The sequence below is a fragment of the Copidosoma floridanum genome, unplaced genomic scaffold (genome assembly GCF_036245765.1).
Source record: "Copidosoma floridanum isolate Cflo_tuat_1 unplaced genomic scaffold, Cflo_Japanese_pri ptg000013l, whole genome shotgun sequence".
Classification (NCBI taxonomy): Eukaryota; Metazoa; Arthropoda; class Insecta; order Hymenoptera; family Encyrtidae; genus Copidosoma; species Copidosoma floridanum.
In genome coordinates this window covers 32,389,194-32,405,823 of record NW_028321890.1, presented here as the reverse complement: position 1 = coordinate 32,405,823, position 16,630 = coordinate 32,389,194, and the positions used below count along the sequence as shown (strand labels likewise).

Here is a 16,630-nt window from a genome sequence, read left to right as displayed (position 1 = left end):
AAGGTTGCAGGAACTTGAGAACGAATTAGATTTAAAAAACTAAATTTATTTATCATGGATCTTTTTACACGTCGCGTTTCATTATAAAATATAAATACTGATGGACAAAACACTTGTAAATAATTAAATAATTACATTACACTAGGAAATAGTGCTGTACATCAAATTGATTATAGTCGTCGTTAAGTTTTACGTCATTTAGAAATTAAAAAAAAAAATTTGTAACTCATAGTTTTCTAATCTCCCTCTTCCATCTCTTCATCTTCGTTCCCTTCCTGTTCTATCTCGTCATTTCTATCGGTGTCATCTTCGTTTTCTTTGTCCTCGAGATGGTTGTCTGGATTAGCTGTATTGTCACCCTGTAAAGTTTCGGATGGAGCTGTAACTTTTGCTCTGAATATATGAATGTAGTTGAGTAATCGTTTCTCTCCAGATGCATTCAACTGAAAAAATTTTTAAATCAGTAAAAACAGTGAATTGGTATTTACACATAAATTGATGTATCAACAGTTTTGATAAAATTAATCACCAGATTTTCAACGTCATCCAATGCTTTTAAGATATCGTTTTTTAAATTTTGACCATCTAATTGCACATCTAAACACTTTAGAGATTTTATAAGCACATCCAACTCGATTTCAGTTTCAGGATTCAGAATTTCACTTAATATTGTAAATGTGAGCTGATTGTGGGTACTGTAGTTATTGTGAATATGGCAACACGTGAGCTTTATAATGATTTCACTAACTCGAAGGGCATCGATTTCTTGTAGTGGACTCATTTCTGGGGCATTAGCCAACATCTTCAGTGTTGGAAGGTATGCTTCTTCCAATATAGCCTGACTTTCTGGTATTCTACTGATGTAAAGATTAAAGAAACCGCATATGCATTGACTTAAGAATGGATTGTCTTTGGTGCTAGGATTGTGCCATAAAATCAATAATTGAGAAATCAGTTGATGACTAACTATTTTTTTGTGTAAGATAAGTTTGCACAGGCCTTCTGCAGCAACAGATTGAAGATTCTGTACCTGCAATCCAAATAAAAGTAATAATATTTATACTTAAGAATAAACAACAAAAATTTATGATACATGAATTGACAGAACACTTTACCTGATTGTCTAATAAGGCAATTAAGGCTTTTATGACGTTATGACTACCATCTGCATGCATATTCTTGTCATTAACATTAGTGTCTTCGTCATTGTGAGAATACAACCGGACGGATTTACTTTTTTTGCTAGTGTCTTGTGGGTTATTTGTACCCTCTTGCGTGATTTCAAAATGATCAAAACCGTACTTTAATAATAAGTCAAAAATCACTTCGGTAGCAGCTATCCATACATTTTCATCAGCCGACTCGGTAATGTAAAGAAAATACATCATAAGATATTTTTTGGCAAGATCTTTATCTACATGGCAGCATAGACCAACACACTCCAAAGCCAAGCTGAGGACTTTGATATGAGTATTTTGAAGCTGAAACAAATTTTACCATTAGCATTCAAGTGCGATCTATGAAATTTAATAAAAAGTACATACATTAATGTATGGTAGAGTAATGCTTTCCATCAACGTTCTCAATGTTGGTGATAGTACTACTATCGTCTTGGATTGCATCATAAAGTACATTATTTGTAAACACCGGATTATCGTCTCTGGATCATTTTTCTCTTCGCTAACAGCTTGTGACTCTGTGGGTAAACAGTCTCTGGGTTCAGGTTCTTCAGACATATCTAACGCTATAAGTTGTTCCTTTAAGACATCCATTTTTTGTTTAATTTGTTCTGCCAGTTGATAATCTTTTTTCTGAATAGCAGAATACTCTTCATCTTCGTATTCCAATAATTTGACGCGTAACTTGGCTTTCTAAATCATAAAAAAAAAAAAATTGTTTTAACCGTAAATTTAGAAATAATGTGGTTTAGTATCAAAGTAATAGATAAATATTCTTACTTTAAATTTGCGCTCACGCCTTTCGTCTTCCGTATATACTGGAATCAATGGAACTTCTACATTATTTTTAGTTGGCATTCTTATTTCATTGATTACCTCTACAAGAAGAGCAACTCTTTCATTTACATCTGGTACCACGCTTTCAAAATATTCTACTACGCATTTAGTAATCGTTTCTGAACAATCGTACGATTGCAATGTTTCTAAAATCAATTCTTTTAAATTTCTTCTACCCATTTCATCAGCCAAGTCGTGCAATTTAACCATTTCAAATAATTGAAGCAAAATGAATTGCTGCGATATTTGCTCGTAATCTTTCCTTGATCTGTTATCAATAAGATTCATAAAACTTTTAATATAGGCACAAAATGGTGACAGCTCTGGCATAATTCGTTCGAATTCATCTGAGAAATTTTCACTTTTAAAATATTCAGCTAAACAACGCCAATATAAGATTGCTTCACTGCTAATTTGTTCAACTGGAATAAATTTTGTGGCATCTATAGGCAATTGTTCAATTAATGTTCCAATTTCTACATTTCTGTAACAAAAAGTCTTTTTGATAAAGCAATATTTTTTTATTTTAATAGGTAATAGCTAAAAGTTAAAAAAAAAATTAGTTACAAAGACTGACAAAAGATTGTAAGGCTTACTTGAATAAACACTGTAAAGCTAATGTTGCGGTTTCAGCAGATTGTTCAGCATCGATGGCTTTAATGAAACTGATGAAATTTTGGTCGTAGTATCGTAGCCAAGAAGGTATCAATACTTGTCTGACGCACTTCTTGATCAGCTCAGATCTATCTTGCAAGCCATTATTGATCAACTGCTCTCTCTGGGATATAGTCAGTGATTTGACAGTAATTTTACTAATAAATAAGTAAGCCATCTTGCGCACAGAGTCATCAATATCTCTGGTCCTCTTGATAGCTGCATGCAAGGTCATTTTGTTTTTGGCCATTTTAGCCAAAATTACTCTTCTCACTTCGGCACTGGGATCTTTGGCCAAGTGAAATAAATAAACGTTGATGACAGGACAAGACTTGTTATTTGGCTCCTGCAACCTGTGCAGAGCTATAGCAGCTTGAGCTCTGACTTTGGGAGATTTATCCAATATTCTCTCCATCATACACTGTAGAATCTTGTTACACAATTCGTCATCTATGGTCGCATTGTCCCCCATTGTGTCCAATACCATGTTGAGGAAATAACATATGCGAAACCTTACCTGATAAAAGCATGCAATTTTTTATGAGCAATATAAAATATACAAGAATATTGAAAGCATAAATGGCCTTGATTGTGACTTACTGCAACATCTTTGGCATTGTGGCTGTCTAGGAGAAACTCAAATATTTTTTCGAGGAAGGGACACATTTCCTCATACTCTTCTTCACTTTCACTTTGTGGTTGAAGACTAATGGCAAATTTAGCGGCGAACCAAAGAGTGTTTTCAACGCTCGGTTGTTTTTCCATGTAAGTCATTGGTACTCTGAGGTTAGAAAGGAATTCCTCCGAGAACTGATCCAAGGTCACCTGTAAGCAATAAACAAAATAAGCGAGGGTACAGATTTTTCTTGCAAAATAGAAAAAACACCGCAATACCTTGTCATAGATTTTCCTTAATTTTTTAATGTAGTTTTGATGACAGGTCTTGTCTCTCTGCACTGCCGTGAAGATCTCGCTAATCCTTGTATCCATTCTTACCGGCATTTTTACTACTCTAGTTTAATCTCAGCCTACTGGTGTCAAGAAACTAAAGATTGTAATTGTTAATCCACTGTAAGTCGGCAGCTGACAGAACACAAGCGAACGTTATTTTTTTTTTCTACCCGCGCGCCCGGGGTCCGGGGTTGTAGGTTGTAGCACGTTTCGCAGTGCTACCAACCTAAAAATGTGACAACTATACACAATCGGAATCATCTGACGACGAAGGAAGCTTCGATTCGTACGTCTAAACCCAACTTCGATAACCTCTGACGTAGCAAGGAAGTCAGCGATAAGTACATCAAAAAGCATTGTTTTAGTTCAGATGCTTGTTTTTTTATTCACAAATCCGGGATCGTTAGGTAGCAGTTGCAGTTCATTTTAAATTTTTGAAGAAAACCAGTGCTACCAGTCTAAGGGTCAAAAAAAGGTGCGCAAACAAAAACGTTTGTCGTGTGACAGCGATCGGCGATCATCCTCAATATCCTCATCTAATTGAAAATTCACGAAACAGCAGTTGTCGATTAGAAACAGCTAGCCAAGCATTTTGACGAACCAATAATCGAATTCGCGTCAGTCGATCGGCGAAACAAAGAGCATAAAAAATCCCGTAAAAAACAAAAAATGGTCACGGCCCCAAGAGCTGAGTCCTGAGAGCACAGTCGCACACTGCGACAAGAGTTACTCTGGCGGCAGGAGCGCAAAGCAGCGGACAATTCAAATATTCGGTAACGTGTGTTTTATAACCGTATACATGCGTCAACCCGCCAACGGTCCCCAGGCATGCAGTAGAGGAACAACAATAGCCACAGACAGCGTGTGCAAAAAGGGACGCCAGGGCCCGTCTGACCGTCTCGTGTGTGTATACAAGTAACGCGCGTCGCTGGCCGACACTCCCTTTCCCGGGTGTACCTGCTTCTTCGAAGTTAAGGGTTAACGATAATAATCAGGGACCAGAGATCGACAGCTTCCAGGATGAACGACACGCGCAACAAGAAGGACAAGAACCAGCACATTCAGGTCTTCGTGCGCGTTAGGTAAGGATTTTCCTACACCCCATGATCTGCCAGCTGGTGAAGAATGTTTATTTACTTGGGTGTATCATTACCTAAATGAGAGCTGTGTTTTGGATGCAGGCATGGATGAGTGTATGCCATCGTTTTAATTGTCAATTCAGTGCTCGGTGAATTTTTGCGTTTATTTATTGTTGTTTATTGCTCTAAATCTGATGGTATACGTTAAAGGCTGGCACGTTTGAACGATTTGCTAATTAATGATGAATGCTGCCATGTGTATTTTAAATAATTAATATTAGTTTTATTCGCTGTATCTATTAATATTATTTAAAGTTATTTGTAGTGTTGACTCATGTTTCTGATTGATCTTGTATTTTTTTTGCTGATTGAATTGTATTTATCTACTGACTACTAGTACTCGAGAATTTATTTTTTCTTTTAAAGACCGATCAACAATGCAGAAAAAATAAGTAAATCACCAGTAGTTGTTGAGGTATCTTCAAACAAAGAAATCGTTGTCAAGGAAAGGCCACAAGATAAACTTACCAAAAAGTTCACTTTTGATAAAGTATTTGGTCCAGTATCAAAACAGGTATTTTGCTTTGAACAAATTTCAATTTTATCAGCTATTACTTTTTTTCAAAACGAATACATTCCCCGCTGAATTGTATGCTAATTAGCATGATCTCTTTGAAAAAGTCAATTGAAAATACTCCTTCATTCGTCAGTAAATATATCACAAATCGATATTTGTTTTAGATTGATGTTTACAATGCAGTTGTTAATCCTCTTTTGGAAGAAGTTTTGGCTGGATACAACTGTACCGTGTTTGCTTATGGACAAACAGGTACAGGAAAGACTTTTACTATGGAAGGAAACTGCAATGATCCTGCACTACATTGGCAAGCTGTAAGTGTCTTTCTATGTAATATTTTTTACCAACTTAAGTGGCTTTTCAAATTCTTCACATTTTTTGCTATTTTATTCCCAGGACTCTGCAGCAGGTATCATACCTCGAGCTTTAAGTCACTTATTTGATGATTTGAGAACATTGGGTGCTCAAGAATATTCTGTTCGCGTTAGTTTTTTAGAACTGTATAATGAAGAGTTGTTTGATTTACTTTCTCCTAACGATGATGCATCTAAAATTAGGTACTAAAACTTATTAAAAAAAAAAAAAATTTAATTGATATAAATTTGAAACTTGTAACCATGGTCTATTCTTAGAATTTACGAAGATGCAACGAGGAAGGGTGCAATTATTATCCATGGTTTGGAAGAAGTGACAGTTCACAATAAAAGTGAAGTCTACAAAATTCTTGATAAAGGCTCAGAGAGACGTCAAACTGCTGCAACATTAATGAATGCTCATTCAAGGTAAAATATTCTTCTTTATTGTTAAAATTAATGTATTTTCAAGTAACGATTTCTAACTGAATTATTAAAATTTTTAGTCGATCTCACACAGTGTTCTCGATAACAGTACACATAAAGGAAAATACTGTTGATGGCGAGGAGCTTCTCAAGACGGGTAAACTGAACTTGGTTGATTTGGCTGGGAGTGAGAATGTAGGAAGATCAGGAGCCGTTGACAGGCGGGCTAGAGAGGCAGGGAATATTAATCAATCATTGCTAACTCTTGGGAGAGTTATAACTGCTTTAGTTGAAAGAGCACCGCATATACCATATCGGTATGATTTTATTTGATTACTGTACCAAATATATTCCAGTAAAACAATTTTTAGATAATATTTTGAAAATTTTAGTGAGTCAAAGTTGACAAGACTACTCCAAGAGTCACTTGGTGGACGAACCAAGACTTCCATTATAGCAACTATTTCACCTGCCTGCATTAACATAGAAGAAACTCTTTCTACCCTGGACTATGCCCACCGTGCAAAGAACATTACAAATCGACCAGAAATCAATCAAAAGCTGTCTAAAAAGGCTTTGCTCAAAGAATACACAGAAGAAATCGAAAGGTTGCGGCGCGATTTATTGGCGACACGTGAGCGCAATGGTGTCTACCTAGCTCATGAAAATTTCACAGAAATGCAAACTCAAATTGAAATTCAAGGCAAAGAAATTGAAGAAAAAATTAATCACATTAAAGCCTTGGAAGAAACAATGACGAATAAAGAAGTAAGCTTACTGCTTTAATGTTGTTTTATCTAGTCATACTAATATTTTATGCGTTTTTATTTCAGAAATTATTTAGTGATCTCCAAGTGCAATTCGAACAAACGAATAATGCCTTACATCAAACAAAAAATAGTCTTATCAATACGAAAAATGAACTGGAAAAGACAGCTTACGATAGAGATGTGCAGAAACATTTGGTTGAAAAACATGTCGACACGGAAAAAGTTCTTTTAAATCAGGCTAAAACTCTATTAACTGTAGCAGAAATAGCAACAAATGATACCCAACAGTTACACGACAAGATTAGTCGTAAGCAGTGAGTATACATTTATTGAATTTATAACTCTAAAATATTTTAGAAAATTATTGTCAGCTGGCACAATAATACTTTTGAGTTAATTAGGTCTCTATTGAATAGTTATTAGATGTTGGAAATATTATTATAGATATTTAATGCATGAAAAATGATATATTTTAGAAAAGTGGAAACAGAAAATGAAACTGTAAGTGAGCAATTCAGAAATGAAATGTTGAAACGTTTTCAAAATGTGGAGGAAAATTTGGGATGCTATAAAGATCATGTGCTTGATTACTGTTCTTCATTACAAGAACAAGTTAGTTCAGTTATTGACTATCAAAAAGAACGAACTGAAGTCACACTCAAACATATATCTGTGGATCTAGTGAAACAAGAAATTGAAATCTCTAAAAAGCTGGAAGAAACTGCGTCCACTTCTGTAAGTTTAAACTTTACAACTTATCTGTTTTAAACTTCACAGTTCATTTCATTACGAATTCAATTTTGTTGTATAGTACGATGAATACCATTCATGGATTCTCACACAAATAGAAAAAACTTCAGATATGACTCAACGTGAGCGTGAAGCTCTTCAGGACATTTCAAAGAAAATTAGTCCTAAAATTCGGGAACTAGTTGAGACAAAAATATGTGAAAATTTGAAAACTTTGCACAACGAAACATCCTCAAAACTATTAAATCTTGTGAATAATGTAAAAATATCCATAGATAATTTTTGCAATGCTTTACTCAAAGATAGAGATAACTTGACCAACGAAGTTGCTGAAATGAAAAAATCTATCGAAGTTGCTGTTCAAAAACAAAATCACATTTCTCAAAACGAAGAAGTACTTTCCAAGGTAGCATGAGTTTTCAATTGAAATTACATTCTGATTGATACGTAAAACATAGTATGTTTCTATAGAAGTATACAAAAAACATTTTATTCGCAGATGTTTGGTGATTTGAAAAATCAATTTGAAAATACGTTAAAGCAATATGAAAATTTTGCAGCGGAAAACAAACAGTGCCACTCAGTTATTTCAGATAAATTAAATGATATCAGTACAAGGGCTGATAATATCAATGAAAATAATTCAACCAGTTATAAACGTAATGTTAAGCAGGAAAGGCATATTGAAAAACAAATTGAACAGCAGATTTCGGTTGTTAAGAGTGAAGTTGAAACGACCCTCGAAAAGGTATGTCAATCGATTTTTTCGGTTAAATTTTTTTGCTTTATTTGACAGTGTACAAGTGGATTTTTTCTTTTAGAACTGGAATATTGCAGAACACGCATTAGCTCAGAGTGCCGTCGTAATTGATAATTTGGAAGAAAATCTAAAATCATCACAATACACCTTGGAAACATTTGACAATTCAGTTAAAGCTGACGCTATGGAACTTCAAACTAAAGCTGAAAAGGAAAAAGAAACAATATTATCAACAGCTCAGGTTAATATAAAAAAAATTCAACGGTAGACTTTGATGATTACACGCCAAAATGTTAATATGTTTAATTGTACCTATAGGAGTATCACAAGGTCATCACGGATGCTAGTACAACACATTCTAACTTTATGAACGATCAGCATACCACTATTCGTGATCGATGTGGTCGAATAAGCAGTAGCCTTGAGGAACAAGCAAATGGTGCTTCGGAGTGGCATAAGAAAATTAATTTGCAGCTGCATTCGACGCATGATAAAATTGAAAAGTTTGTGAGCGAAGAACTGCGCAAAGACATTCCAACAGGTACTGAAGACTAATTTTTTATGTATATTACCTTACACCATTCGATAACTGTTGTTGAATAATGTTTTTTACTTATCTATAGGTTCTACTCCTTTAAGACGAGATTATAGTTACCCTCGGCATTTGGTGGCAACATCACCACACGAACGCATCATACAAAGATTCCGACAATTCCGAAAAAATATTGAATCATCAGAGGATGAGGTTTGTATTCAATATCTAAATTTATATTCTGAAAAGTTGGGACGTACTCTCAAAGATGATTAACTCTTGTAGGGTGAAAATACCATGGTAGAAATGACGTCGTCTTCGGATGCGAACAGCAGCGACAGCAACAGCCTATCGTCTCCAACGCCCATTAAAAACGATCATGTAACTTCTACACCATGTAGTACATCAAAATTACGAAAACCAAGTAAAATAAATTATTGTAATAGTATGATAAAATCTGCTTCAACTTCAGATCTTTCTATCGTCACAAAAGTTCAACTTGATTCAACAACTATGTCGGAGATAGAAATGCCAAAGGTAACGGTGTCCATACTTAATCTGTGAAAAAAAAATCTGATACTATGTGTGACAAAAATATTGTTCATTTCAGGAAAACAATGATAAGGAAAATGGAGAAGAATTTTTAAAACCAGAAAGATTCAGGCCAAAACGGTTATCCAAAACAAAAACCGCAAATAGAAAGATTCTTGGATCTTGTAATTAAGGTTGTTTTAAGAGTTATCAGGTATGAATGAAAGTGCGAATTGTAATATTATCCAGTTTATCGCTATAAAACTATATACTGAAAAAGTAGCTCTTTGTAAGCCTATGACAATTTGATTCTTCTGTATCATTTAAAATTTGTATTATTTAGTAGATGGCAAAATTTTTACAATTGAAAGAAACTGTTTTTACTTTTGATTGAGGCCTGTCATTGATCACAAAATGATATCATTGATTCTTCGTAATTATCAGGTCAATGTCCTTGAACTAAATTGTCATTTTAAAAATGTGCAACTTGAATTTGTTGACAATCGAGAGGATATAATTTTTCTTCTTGAGTTTGTTTAGAATTTATATTATCTTTTGAATAGAAATACTTGTTAGATTTCATTTAATTATCTTCTTTTTTTTAAGTGTATATATACATGTATGCATGGTAGATTTCTCTAACATAAGAATGAAGTTAATACCAATCATTTTTTAGACAAAAGTGAATTAAAAAAATTTTTCTACGTTATTTAATGCAAGACATTTTCGACGTTTTTCCAGTCTTTACATTATACATCATAAATGCAGAAACAGAATGTATGAAAGAAAATCACATTTCATACTGTTGACTCTCATTTTTTCTAGCAGCGTTAAATAACGTATTGATTTTTCATCGTGTAGCATCAAGCCTAGCATATAATGTTTTTATATTTTATAAAAATAAAGAGAAATAAATTAAACGAGTAATGAATCTGTTAATTTATTTTTCTTACACTTACTCAATTCTTACAATGTAAATATAACATATGAATAAGATGTAACATGAAATTATTCATTTTGTACAATTACAGCGTGACATACTAACGCGAGATATTCTATAAAAACTTAACATCTAACGTAAAAAAAAAAAAAAAAAAAAAAAACCACAAAAATTATTTATATACCTACAGTAATAAACTTTCTTTTTCACAATGTGACAAAAATAGTCATTTCGATGTTTGCCTAAGTCTTTGTACGTTACGAATGTAAAAAAGGTTATAGTCACGAAAAACGCGTAATATACAAAGCAGGACTACTTAAGTACATTTAAGAGGCAATTGCTTCTCACGCGGATTCAACGGTGCTAATATCCCATGTGAAGATCGGGGCTCGAACAAAGGCAATTTAACTTGCGAAACCTTCGCTCGTGTATATACCGATCGAGCCAACCGCATCGATAATTTTTCACGAATTTCGATGAACTTGAATGCAATGGATGACAAGAAGCATCACCGTTTCTCAATGCTCGCGCCGCCAACAAATTCGTCCATTCGATCGCGACGGAAACAAAAGTACATTGAAAAGCGGGGGTCGAACTTGATTTACACAGCGTCCGATTAAATAATCGGACTTTATATTAAAAAAGTTCCACGGTCACCTTGACGCACCTTGACAATACTCTCGACGATTTTTTTTTCCTTCCAGCAGCAACGGAGCGTTTAAACTTGATCGATTATAATTCTCCAGACGTTCAAAAAAGAAAACAACAAAACGTTTATACCAAATTGATCCAAAATCCCCATCCACGTGTTATATCACAGCAAACTCCCTTTTGCAAATTAAAAACCTTTATAACAATCGTCAAGGCGCATCAACGTTCACGTAACTAGATAGCCTTCGGCGGGACACACGTGGGGTATCCGCATCGCTACAGGTTGTTGACCGAGATGATTTGATTTATCCAGCCGATGAAGGCCGAGACCTTGACGTAGACCCCGGGCACGTCCACCCGTCCGCAGCCGAAGCCCCACGAGACCAAGCCGGCCAGCTCGTAGAAACCGTCGTCTTGACACACCAACGGACCACCTCCATCGCCCTGTTGGGAAACAATTTTTTTTTTTTTTTTTTTTTTTTTTTTACAATTCCCAAGATTCAGCGCACAAAGTGATACTATACTCATCCAAGTTTACCTGGCAGGCGTCGTTGCCCTGCTCGCCACCGGCGCAGAAGCTACTCGCTGGCAGAATGAAGATCTTTTCCGTCACGGCATTGACTTTCCTGATGCATTCCGCGTCGCTCACGATCGGGATCTCCGCCTCACGTACTCTCAACGGAATTGGGCCAGCTGTTTATAAAACACACACACACACGCATGCACATGACATCCTTTTGCATATGAAAAATATACACGTCGCTCCACTTATGTCAAATTGCCATCATCATCAAGTATGTACATACTCTACGTGACTATATTGTATTACTGCAGGCAAGACCGTACAATGATGAGGATAACGAACGAACCTTCGCCCATGTAGCCGTAACCGGTGACGGTGCACCTCTTGCCGGCCGTGTGACTGACCCCCCGAGCTGGTAGGCACACCAGGCAAACGCCGTCCTTGAGCTCGGCCTGGCCGTGCAGCTTCAGGAGCGCTATGTCGTTGTCCAGGGTCTGGCTGTTGTGGTTGTGGTGTATGTAGGTCGTGGCGACGCGCAACGTTTGCGCCCCCGGGCTGCCGTACTTGCGGGTCAGGTCGACGTCGCCGACCCTCACGTAGATCGCGTCGCCCGATCTCACGATACTGAAAATCATGGCGATGCATAAAAGTACATCCACGGGACGGTGCGCGTTCTCGATCAACATATTATATGTATAACTTTGAACTAACTTTGTGATGCAGTGAGCTGCAGTGAGTGCCCACTGGGTACCGATGAGGGCACCACCGCACAGGTACTGGTTGAGCGAGTTTATGAGGGCGACCTGCCAGCACCACTCGTTGGCGTCGGCGTCCTCGCCACCGACGACCCTGGCACCGCGCTCGGGAGATTGCAGCTGTAGACTGCGCGCCTGGATCGGCGCCCTCAACGTGCCCTTCACCCCGCACACGTATTTGCTGTACACCGGGCTCCTGGCCGTCGTTGTCGTCATCGTTGTCGTCGTCAACGAGGTCGTCGACAATGGCTCGACTATTTATTTATTTATTCATTTTTTTTTTTTTTTTTTTTTTTTTTTTTTTTACATTTCAAGTACTTGTTGTGCGCTGTATAGGTATATGAAATATAGTATATCGCTTACAGAGAACAGTCGACGGCGGCGGTTGTTGTGCCAAGGACGGAGGCGTGACTGTGTCGTTTCTATTGTTCAGTTGGGCCACGGTCGCGTTGTCCGCCTGGATTCCCAGGTACTCGCGGATGACCGATTTGGCGGCACAGCACAGATGACCAAGATTCTTGCACTTGAAGATGCTCGTCACCTCGGCGTTGTCTGTACGTATTTTTTAAAATTATTTTTGTCATTTACATCGTCAATCTAATGTGTGATTTTTCTCTTTGAAATTGTTTGACATTGGTGGCTTACTGAAACAGGTGAAGGATAGGTACGACACTATGCAGGATCCCCGGCACTCGGGACGTGGATCGGGGGGTAGAGCGACGGTCGTCGTCGGCGACGGTCTTGGCGTGGTCGATTTTGGCCTTGGTCTTCTCGTCTGAGCAAAATTTTTCATCGATATATTAAATTAAAAAAAATTAAAAAAAATTAAAGTCAAAAATTACCGATGGGCTCTTGGTGGTATCACAGCAGAATTGTCCCGAGGAACAGGTGGATGTTCGGTAAATAATGGCGTTCGGTCTCTCGCAGAAAGCCAACATGATGTTCATCAGACAGAAGCCTGGACAGGACGGCAGCTTTGTCGTCGCCTTAGTCGTGGGTTTCGGCGTCGTCGTCGTTGGCTCCTGCAATGGGATGTGTAATATATTATACACTGGCTATTGGGACACGAATCGTAGCCAATTTTGGAAAATAACGTCCACCTCCTTCGGGGGATCCCTGATGCAGCAGTAACCCGAGTCCCCACAGTCGGCGTCAGTGTCGACATTGTCGCAGATGAGGGCCAACAGTGTATTGACGCACTCGCCCTTGCATTCTTTGGGCGGCTGGGTGACGGGCTTGGGTTTGCTGGTCGTGGCGAGGGTAGTGGTCAAGGTGCTCGTCTGCACCGAGGGCGAAGCAGGTCTCGCGGAGGGCAACGTGTTGGTCGACAACAAGAAGGTCGTCGGAGCTGGTGAACTCGTGATCAACGATACTGTGAAGTTAGAGGAAAGAGGGTAGGAGGTGTAGGACGTTGGGGAGACGGTGTAATTATAATTATCGATGTGCGTCAGGTTGGATTTGGTGCGGTCGATGACGAGGAGCTCAGGAGGTGGTGAGTTGCCAAACGTGTCGCGCGACACGCAACACTTGAAGCCGCTCTTGCAGAGTGACTCGATGTTCCAGACCGCGTCGCAGTAGTTGGCGATTCTCTCGGACATGCAGATGCCGGGGCACTTCCTAGCTGTGGGTCGGAGCAAAAAAGAAATGGAATCGGTAAAAAAAAAAAAAAAAAAAAAAAATGAGAAAATCTGATAATTGTGGCTATTTTGTAAATTAAACACTCACTGATCAACTTGTCCGATGCATTCTTTTTGTCATCCTGAAAAACAAAGGGGAAAAGAATGATTTCCGTGAAAATCAGAGTAGAAAAAGAAGCTTGCATCGTACGTACAAATTATAAACGGTGCGCCACTCGATGATAATCAAATCGCTTGTAATATATAGTATTCACTTGTCGACTCTCGAGTAAAAATATTACCTCGGAGCACTTGCACGCGCGTGTGCTTGTTGTGTACTATTAACGGTGGAAAACTATGTGATCTAGGCCACGACGAATGTCACTACGTTTGACAATGAAGCCGACCCCCCCCCCCCGAGCAGAAAATATAATCAAGTGCAATTCAACTCGGCCCAGTTGTGTAAAAACATTATACGTAGCAAAGGAAATCGTCAACAAGTTACGCTAAATGTGTGAAAAAGTGTGTGTGTACCGTGAACGTGGGACTCGTCAGCATGATCGGCGTGACCGTGCTCGCAGTGCCAGGCTGGGTGGTCGTGGTGACGGGCCTCTGAGTGATGGTGGTGGTGCTGCTCGTCGTGCCGATTGGGCCCCCGATAGCTGCCGCGGTATCGTTCCTCGTTTCCAAGCCGGCCGGTCGCTGGTCGGGTTTGGCTCCCGGGTTCGCCTGATGGTGCCCGTCGTGCTCGTAATCGGCGACCTCGTTCGAGCTCGGGCTGTTGTTGCTGCTCGTGCCGTTGAGGGGCGAGTCGAGGCAGCAGCGCATACTCGACTGCGGACACGGCACGTCCTCCAGGACATCGTAGCACATGATCGTGGCGAGCGCGTGCACGCACACGCCCGGGCAGTTTTCGCTGTCGGCCGAACTTGTTAGCGAGTCCAGGAGCCCTGGTGGACCGAGGGAGGAGAAGGAATTAATTTCCATTGTTCCTCTTTTTATTGTTCGAAAGGTCTTCATTTTAATGCGCAGGAAGATACGACAATACGTGATTCAATATTGCTCGTATCTTGCTCAAATACATCTAGCTGATTGTTAATTGTCATTTCATTTATTTTGGGTACTTTTGGAGGAAAAAAAAAAAAACCGGTATTCTTATAAGTGTAGCTTCGATTGAAGGAAAAAAAAAAAAAAGTAATCGGAAAATTATGGAAAACATCCGAGAGAAGAGTGAGAACAACAGTTATGTTATTACCATTGCCTCGTAACTTTTTAATCTCACGACGAGAGAGCATCAAACACATTACCGATCAAAAAAAAAATCTCCTTTTTGGCTATTTAATGAGCTTAGAGTGCCGCATCTGTTACTTTTGTAAATATAATAACGAAAGCGTCTTTTTCACGTGCAGCAACGATATACCTTGTACTTTATATCGTAGATTTATGCAATATGTAAGTACAAGTGTCAACGCATGACAAAATTTTAACGCGACAAGAAACGAAAAACTGGATGGAAGGAACGTGCAGCACAAGAGAGATAATGTAAAAAGAGGTGGGGTGGATTCCTGCGTGCGTAATCTACCGTGCTACAGGTGTATGTGTGGGCATATATATATATCCATAGGTAGATGTATACTCATAAATAGTGGACGGGATGACTGAACTTGATCATGACACTGAGTCCTTGCGTTTAACGATGAGGTTGAATAACCGGTGAAGGCAGCGAGCAACGCGATTCTTTGTAATACGTGTTTACGCGTGGGTATATCCACGCCGATCTGTGTAAGTATACACTTGATCGGTATGTTATATGTACAGCGTATACCTTTGTTTTCGTAATTGAATCAACTGTTGGAGAAAATTTTAATAAAAACAAAAAAAAATTGTCTCAAACCTTCAAAGTGATTGTAATTCATTTAAATCCTTTCAAATCTTGAAATCAAAAAAAAATTTTTTTATTAATTTAGTCGAAGCGTGTGTCATCATGGACTCGTAATGTTTTAAATTGATCCACATTGATCCAAGACGATACTCACGCCAACAGTGAAAGTGTTACTGGAGATTAAACTAACAAAACAAAAACAAAAAAAAGCAGATGGAGTATTGAACTCTGAATCCGTAACGCAATACAGAGTGGCAACAATGCGTGCATGCTCGTCTAAAAAAAAGTCACCACTCAAATTGTCCCTCCGGCGTGACTTTAATAATTCTTTTTTTTTTTTTCTCCGATTTTTATAGTTACATCACGCATTACGGTCCCGTATACTATCCATACGTACGGGCGCGCGTACAAACATATATATACGAGAGTATAATAAGCCCGTAAAATCTACATACACGTATACGCAAGCGGCACTCTTCTCTCGCTCACGCGCATATATATGTTTGCTTACATCACGTGGGTCGTTCATCTCTGCACGATTATACGAGCAAATTTGAGTCGCCGACGTCGGCGCAGTGACAGATACCCGTTAGAGATTATAGCGATGGAATAATAATAATAAAAAAAAAAAAAAAATTATCGTAAACAGAGTAACGTTTTATTGGTATTCGAGATTCGTCTTGGTGAATTCTAATTTTTACCGTTAGATCTTGAGTAGGTATGTAATAGCGGCTGTAGGATGATCGAATAATATTATTCGTCAGAGATCTTGCACAATCGGTGATACACTGCAGTGTACCGATACAAACGTAGCGAGGAAAAAAAAAAAAAGATTCAAATAACAAGCAGTTCATTCATTTGACGA

At 38.3% G+C, this 16,630-nt stretch overlaps 3 protein-coding genes across 5 annotated transcripts; 1 reads left to right on the top strand and 2 right to left on the bottom strand.

Annotated features, from left to right (window-relative positions):
* Positions 1-25: 25 nt before the first annotated feature.
* Cap-G (Chromosome associated protein G) lies at positions 26-4,324 on the bottom strand. Its single transcript, XM_014350314.2, has 8 exons — positions 3,564-4,324; positions 3,270-3,494; positions 2,612-3,186; positions 1,959-2,499; positions 1,545-1,871; positions 1,116-1,481; positions 530-1,030; positions 26-443 (listed from the first exon to the last, which is right to left on the bottom strand). The coding sequence occupies exons 1-8, from the start codon at positions 3,669-3,671 to the stop codon at positions 237-239; spliced, it is 2,850 nt and encodes a 949-aa protein (XP_014205800.2). The 5' UTR covers positions 3,672-4,324; the 3' UTR covers positions 26-236.
* On the top strand, positions 4,126-10,316 carry LOC106637514 (Kinesin-like protein at 61F). 3 transcript variants are annotated; one of them, XM_089591753.1, is made up of 17 exons: positions 4,126-4,702; positions 5,126-5,273; positions 5,441-5,590; positions 5,673-5,833; positions 5,909-6,058; positions 6,136-6,372; positions 6,448-6,823; positions 6,889-7,139; positions 7,302-7,560; positions 7,637-7,981; positions 8,075-8,323; positions 8,397-8,576; positions 8,654-8,876; positions 8,959-9,080; positions 9,153-9,264; positions 9,340-9,404; positions 9,478-10,316. In XM_089591753.1, the coding sequence occupies exons 1-17, from the start codon at positions 4,641-4,643 to the stop codon at positions 9,589-9,591; spliced, it is 3,204 nt and encodes a 1,067-aa protein (XP_089447879.1). In that variant the 5' UTR covers positions 4,126-4,640; the 3' UTR covers positions 9,592-10,316. The 3 variants fall into 3 exon arrangements, with proteins under 3 accessions (XP_089447879.1, XP_014205799.2, XP_014205798.2); XM_014350313.2 differs by having other exon boundaries at positions 9,153-9,248; positions 9,478-9,560; XM_014350312.2 differs by having other exon boundaries at positions 9,153-9,404.
* A 906-nt stretch (positions 10,317-11,222) lies between these two features.
* mas (trypsin-like serine protease domain-containing protein masquerade) lies at positions 11,223-14,782 on the bottom strand. Its single transcript, XM_089590825.1, has 11 exons — positions 14,636-14,782; positions 14,418-14,533; positions 13,993-14,026; positions 13,368-13,888; positions 13,110-13,286; positions 12,913-13,042; positions 12,631-12,819; positions 12,224-12,521; positions 11,859-12,136; positions 11,528-11,682; positions 11,223-11,433 (listed from the first exon to the last, which is right to left on the bottom strand). Exons 1-11 carry the CDS (start codon positions 14,754-14,756, stop codon positions 11,266-11,268), a joined length of 2,187 nt encoding a protein of 728 aa, XP_089446951.1. The 5' UTR covers positions 14,757-14,782; the 3' UTR covers positions 11,223-11,265.
* Between the last annotated feature and the right edge of the window lie 1,848 nt (positions 14,783-16,630).

Excerpts from the sequence above, each read along its gene's own strand:
- Cap-G (XM_014350314.2), bottom strand. The coding sequence starts at position 3,671 with ATGCCGGTAAGAATGGATACAAGGATTAGCGAGATCTTCACGGCAGTG. Across the intron at positions 1,031-1,115 it reads TTGCCTTATTAGACAATCAG|GTACAGAATCTTCAATCTGT; the intron begins GTAAAGTGTTCT and ends TTTGGATTGCAG. Across the intron at positions 444-529 it reads TGGATGACGTTGAAAATCTG|TTGAATGCATCTGGAGAGAA; the intron begins GTGATTAATTTT and ends AAATTTTTTCAG.
- LOC106637514 (XM_014350312.2), top strand. The coding sequence starts at position 4,641 with ATGAACGACACGCGCAACAAGAAGGACAAGAACCAGCACATTCAGGTC. Across the intron at positions 6,824-6,888 it reads AAACAATGACGAATAAAGAA|AAATTATTTAGTGATCTCCA; the intron begins GTAAGCTTACTG and ends TTTTTATTTCAG. Across the intron at positions 9,081-9,152 it reads TTGAATCATCAGAGGATGAG|GGTGAAAATACCATGGTAGA; the intron begins GTTTGTATTCAA and ends TAACTCTTGTAG.
- mas (XM_089590825.1), bottom strand. The coding sequence starts at position 14,756 with ATGTGCTACGATGTCCTGGAGGACGTGCCGTGTCCGCAGTCGAGTATG. Across the intron at positions 14,534-14,635 it reads CTCGAACGAGGTCGCCGATT|CAATCGGCACGACGAGCAGC; the intron begins ACGAGCACGACG and ends CTATCGGGGGCC. Across the intron at positions 14,027-14,417 it reads TGACGAGTCCCACGTTCACG|GATGACAAAAAGAATGCATC; the intron begins GTACACACACAC and ends TTTGTTTTTCAG.